This window comes from Botryllus schlosseri, chromosome 9 (genome assembly GCF_051294905.1).
Source record: "Botryllus schlosseri isolate E-star chromosome 9, Bs_hap1, whole genome shotgun sequence".
In the NCBI taxonomy this organism is placed as follows: domain Eukaryota; kingdom Metazoa; phylum Chordata; class Ascidiacea; order Stolidobranchia; family Styelidae; genus Botryllus; species Botryllus schlosseri.
Window position 1 is genome coordinate 12,533,171 of NC_137244.1, and position 9,454 is coordinate 12,542,624.

The window sequence follows — 9,454 nt, forward strand, 5'->3', positions numbered from 1 at the left end:
TTACCTCGTGCCTTTGCTGTTCATTTGAATACTTTATTATCAAGCATATATGGATCTAATACACGGCTCATAGTGGTTTTATTCTAGCAAGTCGCAACACCTTCATTCGCGAACAACGGAATTTGCAAAAATATAATGATTGTCTGGTTGAATACAGTAAGAACCGATAAGACAGTGGCGCTAACGAGTATAAAAATTGGTATTATTCTATACTTCCTTCGCTGTAGTCGTAATCTGGCGTCTGCTCTGTAAGGAATACAAAATATTCCACTGTAAACGGACGTTGGAATTTGGGTTAATATTATTAAATTGCAAATCGGGTTTCTCCAGAGGTGGTCACTGGTCAATAACGAAGTACTTCTACTTTTTCGAAGTACTCAAGTAGTTTTCCTCTACTTCTGGTACTTACTCAAGTAGATCGAATATTCGCTACTTCTACTTCTACTTCGTAATATTTTGTGATCTACTTACTTACTTTTCGTTATTTTCAGTTTGTCAAGTAGAAGTAGTGTAACCCTCCAATTAGAAAGAGAAACTGGGGAATTCTCGGGCTGTTTTCACGGAGTTCTAACTTTCAATTTTAAGAAAATTTAAGTCAAACCCAGAATTTCCGTCGCGTTTCACATCGAGTAGATATAGAGTTACAAATATTTTTTCACGAAAGTGAATATTATTTAGGTTGCAGGTTGCATTGCACCGCATTGTCGACCAAATGACTTTATTTCATCACAGTAAATATGGCCTATCATAACGTTTGAAACTACCGTTTCCCAATCTAGCATTTACTCATCATATCGTAATCTACCATCATCATTGGTTTATTAGCAATTTTATCAGTTCAATACACCACAAAAAATGCGATACAATGAACAGAAAGGAAGATGTCGAAGCGACTAGGAGTTGTCTATGGAATCGGACACCCACCTTGGCCTAGGCGATGTAGAGAGGAGGCATGCACACTGAATGAAAGTAAAGAAGATAGTATAGAAAAAGGAAAGCGACAAGAAATAGGGCGGCATGTCCTAATCTGGAAAAGTGGGCTCTGACTTTTTGAGTGTAAGGTCTGTTTTAGCGGACCACCGTCAAAACTTTCTCGACAAAAGATTTAAAAAGATATTTCCGCTTTTCTGATGTAGGAGAGACCGGGGACAATTGTAACATTTTTTGTATTTTCCAACATTACGTGTTTTTCTCGTGGAAATTTCATTTCCAAAGTTTTATATAAAGAAGCCAACAACTCGATAGTTGATATAAAAACTAAATTGGAACTCAATCAACAATCAATCATGGAAATTTTGGGTATTTCTAATTAGTTTCAGTTTTCTTTGTCTCGAGAACATACATGTTCAAGTTTAAAAGCAAGTGTAGGATCGACGTCTATTTTCCTAAAATACAATTACACTATATGGCATTTTTACGTTAGGCCATATTTTATTATCATCGTATACGAATCGCGCAAAGTGTTAACATCGTATCCATAAAACTTCTCCGTATTGCTCTTCGACTAAACTAAAGGTTGTGATATGCCTGAGGGAACATGCCATGACATTTTCTTAAACGGGATGTTCGATTAAACAAAAGATTAATATGTCATTTCCATAGCAAAACTATCATTTGCATCTCATGATGCGGTCGAATGCTCATGCTGTCGGAAATTTATACCTTCTGGGATGCGTCAATATGCATTGTACATGAAGCGCTCTGCATTTTCTGCATAGCTCAATTTGCAGCTTATGAAAGTCCATGCGAACGTATTATGACCGTTTTCAAAACTACTTACTTACTTGAGTAGATTTAAAGCCAGCAAATTCTACTTCTACTTCAAGTAGTTTTAGGTTGCTTATGGAAGAAGTACTTCTACTCGTTCTTGAGTATATTTTTGCGTCGCTACTTCTACTTCTACTTGAGTAGCTTTTTTGACTACTTTGACCACCTCTGGGTTTCTCTCAAGTCCGGGTACCTATCTGGTGGGAAGTGACACAGCAGTGCGATCATAGGTATTTGAATTATACATTGGCGTTTTCGCTTCTGTGAACTCTGAACTCGGCGCGCACTTAATTTGCCTTCTCGAATTAGAGAGAGTGAACCACAACGGGTGGTTATAATGTGTCCATGAACAATTGAACAAGCTAGACTTTTGCAGTCTTGTGAATATCCAATGAAATTATTCCCTGCAAAAAATCTCAACATTCGTTTCAAATGTGCTGGATACAGGGTTGTAACCAAGTCACATGGTTCCGAGTCACGAGTCAATCATACTTTTGTGGTTTTGACTCGAGTCGAGTCGAGTCATTTTCAATTCATCACAGACTCGAGTCCGAGTCCAAGTCACCGTTTAAAGGGTCAAGTCCGAGTCGTGGTGTTATGACTCGAGTCGAGTCCAAGTCACAGTATTGAAGTCATGTTCAACTCATGTTTTCAATCCTGCTTGGGTAATATCGAATTCTTTGTTTGCGAAACATGCTCATTTTGTCCCTATCAGAGTCTTGGCTCGTGTTTATTTAGGCAGATAACGGACAGGTCCTGGCCTCATTTACCGATGCTAAAGATAACTTTACTAATCTTAGAACTTAAAATCGAATATCTCTCTTGTCAGTCTGATACATCACCAATACAAGCATTCAGTTTTTATTATGAATACATCGACGATAGTTCACGAATAGCTGATAGAGAACCAACAAATTCACGTCAAGATACTAGTTGATAGAGAATCAATAGATGCATGTTTATGTAGAGGTATTTAAAACAGGCCAGCATGCTGTAAAAGCGTGCATGCAACTATGTGCATTGTGCAGTGACAACAGAACAGATACCCTTTGATTATACTAAAGGTTTTCCCAATTGCATTACAGACTACATCGCAGTTACAGCATTGGAGAAATAATTGTACAATGGGGCTGTTCAAAAACATTTTTTCAAATTTTCCGGCTACTTCTTAAAATTGCTAGATTGCCTAAAAAAACAAATTTGGCTCAATTCCAACCAGTAGAAAGCAATGCTATGAAAGAAAATTTTAGACTAATTACAAATAGAGATTTTCGAATTTTACCGGCTATCTCATGATATTGTTACATTGTGTAAAAATATGATTCAAATCAAATTTGACTCAATTCCAACTAGAAAAAGTGAAGTTATTAGAGTAGAATGTTTTGGATATGAAAAAATAGTCGGCTTACTACTATGTAATTATATTATATGAAAGAATTTCTCACTAAAATACTCCATTTATTTTCAAATCCAAAATATTCTCCTCTCACATCATTGATTCCACTTTTTTCAAATTAAGCCAGATTCAGTGTTCATTTTATGCAACATAACAATTTTATCAAGTAACCCCCCAGTAAAATAAAAAAGAAGTTATTTTAGAACAGCCATATTGTACAAACATCACACAACATTAGCCATTCATTATTACTCACGTGCACAATGCACATACCTAACAAAACGTCAAATGGACGAGGGGCATTGTGTGTTTTCACAGACAGCAGATCAAATCAATGAGTTACACCTCAAAATACTAATGTGGAAAGGAGATCCTCAAATATGTTAAAGCGGCATGGCCGTAGAATGAATCCACATCTACTAAATACACGCTGCACTAGTGCACTCGATGCAGGAATTGACAAGCATTTTTGAACCACACTGAAGAGCATTTAATACTCATTCTTTCTAGTCGCCCAAAAATGCAAAGAATCATCGCCTTCAAATCTACACATGAGCTTATCAGTCTCTTCACCATCTGAGTCATTTCATTGGCTCTAATTGAACTTTGATCCAATTGTTTGCTTGTATAATTGAAAAGTCTTGAGTACTTTAATTGCGGAGAATCTATTACCTCTTCATCACTGGACGATTTTGTACAATGCATTGCTACTATGTATCATTTTCTGTTGTTTTTACGGCGGCATATCTGATATCAGACAAGTGCAACGAAAGCAGTCATGGTGACAAATAGCGATGTCGGCAGAATTCGTCGGATGCGTTGATCTAGATATTATGATTCGCAAATTTCTTCATCTTCAAGTCATATAAAATAAGCCGAGTCAATGACTTGGGTCGAGTCATGCGTAATGACTCGAGTACAAGTCGAGTCAATCCAAATATTGACTCGAGTCGAGTCGAGTCATTTTCCCATTTCAGGAAAATGACTCGAGTCAAGTCGAGTCATAAAAAAATCGTGACTCGAGTCTGACTCGAGTCGAGTCATGACTCAAGTCACTACAACCCTGGCTGGATAAGAATTTTTCAAACTACTCAGAATTGCTTCGCCGGCCAGATCCGGCCCGCGAGCCGTATTTTTGACACCCTGGTGTAAGCGGTCTCTTATGATAAGCGTAGTAGTGAACCGTGCTACAAGTTGGCAGCTATGGAATAAAAATTAAGAAGTTGGCCTGGTGTAAATATGACCATAGAATTCCACAAACGAACGACTAAAAATGGTCATCAACATTCAAGTGGACCGCGCAGTGGTTCGTGAATTTCATGCGGCCGTTCGGCCGAAAAGTTTGGCCTCCTCTGTACTAATGACACGCAGAGTTCTATGACTGAATGCAGTAGGCCTACCCTGCGTATGATTGTAAGTTCACATGTCTTCACGAGCACGAGAAAATTGATCACAACTTCAATCTATTTAGGCCTGTCTCTGAAGTCACATCACATTCAGCATCCCAAAGCTCACCCAATCTTATTTACCTGCCCACGTTTTCAGAGACAACACTTCAGATTACCCACTCGCCCGCTGAAATTTTTATTGCAGAATCGAATTGCGACTGCCTACAATACGGCAGTAAAACGAGGTGACACTTGTACGGCTAACTCATCACACGGTCAATTTCGTCTGCTTAGTCGACTTTTGCATGATTTTATCGATGCGATCCGCTTTCCTTTTGAAGTACGAGTTGTACACGTCGCCGTCTCCTTTGCACTTATACAGAGAGGCCCAAGTGTCCGCGTTTTCAACCTGGAAATCACGCAAACTACAATTAATTGCGTCCACGGCGGCGCTGCCGTCCGCGAGTCGCCACTCCGCGCAACTGTAGAGGTAGGACCGCAGTCTCAACTGACCCGTCTCTTTCGAAACAGACAGGACATAAACAAAGTCGGCGGAACGCCCGTATTTCACGTCGCAAACTCTCTCACAGTCCTCGGGCTTGAAGTGAGATTTCAACGCGAAATTCCGACTTTGAGATTCAAACTCAAACAGCAGAACCTCCGAGAAACCCCCTTGATTGGAGGACAGGAGAAAGCCAGGCGCGTCGTTACTCATCTGCAAAATACACGGAACTACCCGCGTACCGGAAGAGGATTCGTTATCGGATCGAAAATACGCAGACACATCCAGACACTGAATCTCGCTGCCGGATTTCGCGTCCCAAAGTCTCACTGTAGAGTCTCCGGAACAAGATACCACCATCGACACTCCGTCGATACAAAACGACTCTACCTTACACACGAATTCCGTGTGACCTAAACAGTAGCTCTCGATCACGTACGGATGATCCAACTTGCTAACTCGCACTTTCTCGTCCCTATCCGCAGTGTATATGTACTTATCGTCGGACGCGATGTCCAACATCATAGAGACGTGCCCGAGTATCGGACTGACTGCTTCGCAATCGGTATTTTCAGCGATAGCTACGCTGTCTCTAACATCCGCGACGCTGTACCGGTACACGTCGCCCGATTTATCCGCTAAAAGAACGTGCTGGTTGTCGGTTTGAAAATCGACAGCAGTCGGCCGCCGGTTCGTGGTGACAGCGCCTACGTGCGACCAATCGCGGCAGTTCACGATCAGCAATTTCTTATCAGAGTATATCGCGCAGAGGTACTGCCCGTCACGCGACAGGCATATATCCTCAAGTCCCTTTTCCAAAGGCTTGCCGACGCCGTCCATGACAGTGTCGTCAAACTCGTGATCATACGAGAACGAGACGGCGCCGCTTTGTAGATGGAAACATTTCAGGGTTCCTTTCGACCCGACGACGACAAAGTCTTTGGTAACGAGTAGTTTCGCCGCTTCAGACATTGTCACATGTTAGATTTGGTTTCCCACTTTCGTTTTGTTTCGAACCTGCGGAAAAAACGGATATATGTATTTTTATCAGTTGGAGAGTCAAAAGACGGTTGAAAGTTCATCAAACATAACAACACCGGCGATGATATGATAGAAAATAAACATTGCGATGCGGCTGCAGAGACTGAGAAAATGCTTTCACATTCACAGTATGAATCTTATTTCAATAATACGATTGACAGTCATCGGATAGATTGAAAATGATTATGATGCGATGATAGAAGGTTGAAGAGACGGACGGACACCGAGGAAGCAATTTCAAAATATCAATAAATCAGTAGAAAATTTCGAAATTTTTTGGCGTAATATCTAATCGATCTTGACCCCTAAACAGTGATATTGAATGAAAATAGTTATTACGATGTGTTGATAGAAGGATAAAGGACGGTGACAAAAACCTAAGAAAAAATGCTAATTTTTTGTCGCAGTAGAGCTGTGCGCAGTGCTGCAAAATTTTGTACCAGTAGGCCTACCTAGACAGGGCATTGCTTATTAGCTGCCAAGATTGCAAGTCCCTCTCCTAATGAGCCGGCTTATACACATACACACCTCATCTACAGATTTATTTCTAATATGATCCTGAGTGGGCCCCTTTAGTCAGCTGAAAGCAGCGGTGACCCTAAACATGATCTTTTTTGACCCCTGAAACGGAGCAGAGTAACGAGTGCCTTTCAGAAAAAATATATCAGAGGTAGAAACCTGGCCACGGCGAAACTACATATTTGATCCGGCAAGCCTTCAAAATCACATGCACAGAATCGAAAATAAGTCAGAATATAAAGTGACATCAATTAGACATATGTTACAACTTACACCCAGTGAAGTTTCTTTCTCTTTCGGGATACTTTAATTTTCTCTTTGGCTTCCTCTCTTTTCAAGTTATCCTCCGCGATGACCCCGTTATTAGACTCGACCTGCGACTTGTTAGCGCTGATTTCCCCGCTCAAATTCTCAGCAAGGTCGAAATCTTTTTTTTGAAGCGCACTTTCCAAATTGTGTTCAAGCACGACCTGAACAGAAAATAAGAATGTGGAAATTATTGCAACAACCAGCAGTTAGGCAATTTCGATTTCAACACAGAACAATAGTAATAGGGTCCACTGGAAAAAGGCAGCTTGAAATCGAATTTGACGAAGAATTTCTACTTCTGAAGTGGCAATGTGTTCACATTACTTCTACACAATAGTTTTGTTTAAACTTTAAATTTGGCTAAGTATGAAGTAGCTTTTAGATATTTTTGTATCTCTTTTATACAACTGACATTGTCACAACTGATCGAAATAGCCTCGGAATCAGTGTAGCAGACTCAGTTTTCAAAAAGTAGGTGACACCTCGACCAAAACAACTTTCAAAACTACCTATTCCAGTACTGTTCAGGTTCAGACATTTCGTTTCTAATTTTACTGGTAATTCTATCATCATATCGGCTATCCTACTCATCAAGTGTACGGTTGTGTAACTTGTGTATCACAACCCTCGAGGCCTACGTACTTATGGCTTGGACATTTGCATTGAATATAATTTTTGACGTTGCTTTTATTATACAACAGCAGCAATCTGACTGATAAATCACACACAAATATTTTTATACCTGCACGATATGAATGGACAGCACGGCACAAAATAATATCCAAATATTGATGGATTACAGAAACAGAGATACTAGTTGAATTGAACCAATCTGTTACCTGACTCTGCAGCAGGAGATGATGGTGGGCTTTAATGTCTTTAACACCAATTCCTCCAATAGTCGTCTCAATAATATTTTCTTCAATGCAATCAGATCTGGAGATAATAGTATTGTCAAATATAAACTTCATCATGCAAATTTTTTCAGTGAGCTGGTGAGCTTTTTCGTGAGTGCCGATACTCTATATCAGAAAATCAGAAGAAATAACTTTCAGAACCAAAACTCACTTTTTGTCTGAGGTCACCAACGAAATTGTTCGAGAAGCCTCTGCCACTTCTTCAGACCTAACCTACAAATGAGAATCCGAGTTTTTATAGAAGGCAATATTCATCTTCAGAATGCACACATACCTTTTCTTCTTTATCAAGTTCTTCTCTCAACTGAATGACTTTGGCAGTCAGTCTTTTTCTTTTCGATGGGACGATATCCTCAGAGTCAGATGCGCTTGACAAATCTGAGTCCTCCAAGTCTGTGAACATTTAACGACTACAACTATGTCTAAGTGTGAACAGAAGAAGAAGTAGCACAATATATTTAACAAAATAGTCCAGTAGAATACCAAGTCACAAATGAAGTGCAGGGAAATTCGAGCAGATGGAGAGATAATATTGTCCAAGAAAACGTCTGTGTTCACTAGCAATAAGTTATAACAGGAAGGAAAATATGAACCAAACCTAGCATTCTCTACAAGCATAATTTCAAGAACGGACAAACGAAAAATGCTGGATTCAAATAGCTAGTGCTATGTTATTTTTACACTTTTAAGAACTATAATAAAGCTATATCTATTTGCAGTACATTCTGATTTTAAAAAGACTGCAATTGTTCGCAACAAAACCGTTTTACGACATTTGAGAGCTTTTTTCTTTTTCTGGAGGCCGATCCCAACGCCCTGACAAGATTATAACCAATCTTTTCAGAATCTGTGAGACAGAATATTTCGATAAAGACGTGTTTCATTAAATTTTGCCAGCTATCAAGTTATTTTAGTATCGTGACACATAGTAGACCAACTACTCTCGGAACTCAAGTGGAAACTGGCTCATACTGGAGCGACGGCTGTTCAAAGCGCTCAACTTTGTTCTCATTTTTGCAGTGCTTCTTTAGCATGTCCATAATTTCATTGTCAAACATTTCGGGCACTCTTTCTGAGCCCGTCATCCAGTAATACATGTCCCAATCATTGTCGGCGCGGTTCAGTAAATTATCGTACAAGTCCAGCTGTTGTGAAGAGAGCGATTTCAAATGCTCATCGGCGAAAGTCGAGAATATCAGACAGTTTTCTTTTATCCCTCTTTTACGACTTTGCCACGTCAGTCGCGCTCGTTTCTTTACAAGGCTTTCGTTCTGATCTTTCGGTGAATATTGGGGATAATGGATGGTTTCTATATCACTTCTGGAGTCCCGATTCCCCGCGTCAGTAGTCATGGGAATTCGAGACAGGCTGAAGATACGACCACGAGTGAGCGCAGTCAACTTCAGTGACAACATAACTGCCTGACGGATGTAGATTTCTATAGTACTCAGTAATTGTGAACGCTATACCAAATGTGAACAGAAGGAAACTTGAAATGAATGCTAATAACGGTTGCCAGTAAATTCGGCCACTATGGCGATGATTTATGCAATTTCGAGTGAAGCACGGAGTTGATATACCCTGTAATTGTTTTGGTGTGGTTACAGATTTGCAA

The 9,454-nt window shown here is 39.9% G+C and overlaps 2 protein-coding genes across 2 annotated transcripts; both read right to left on the reverse strand.

The window, feature by feature from the left end:
- Window positions 1–4,727: 4,727 nt before the first annotated feature.
- LOC145446819 (tRNA (guanine-N(7)-)-methyltransferase non-catalytic subunit WDR4-like) lies at window positions 4,728–7,025 on the reverse strand. Its single transcript, XM_080325193.1, has 2 exons — window positions 6,887–7,025; window positions 4,728–6,070 (listed from the first exon to the last, which is right to left on the reverse strand). Exon 2 carries the CDS (start codon window positions 6,023–6,025, stop codon window positions 4,820–4,822), a length of 1,206 nt encoding a protein of 401 aa, XP_080181319.1. The 5' UTR covers window positions 6,026–6,070; window positions 6,887–7,025; the 3' UTR covers window positions 4,728–4,819.
- Window positions 7,026–8,789: 1,764 nt separating this feature from the next.
- Window positions 8,790–9,254, reverse strand: LOC145446689 (succinate dehydrogenase assembly factor 2, mitochondrial-like). Its single transcript, XM_080325040.1, has one exon. The coding sequence runs from the start codon at window positions 9,252–9,254 to the stop codon at window positions 8,790–8,792; it is 465 nt and encodes a 154-aa protein (XP_080181166.1).
- Between the last annotated feature and the right edge of the window lie 200 nt (window positions 9,255–9,454).

Excerpts from the sequence above, each read along its gene's own strand:
- LOC145446819 (XM_080325193.1), bottom strand. The coding sequence starts at position 6,025 with ATGTCTGAAGCGGCGAAACTACTCGTTACCAAAGACTTTGTCGTCGTC.
- LOC145446689 (XM_080325040.1), bottom strand. The coding sequence starts at position 9,254 with ATGTTGTCACTGAAGTTGACTGCGCTCACTCGTGGTCGTATCTTCAGC.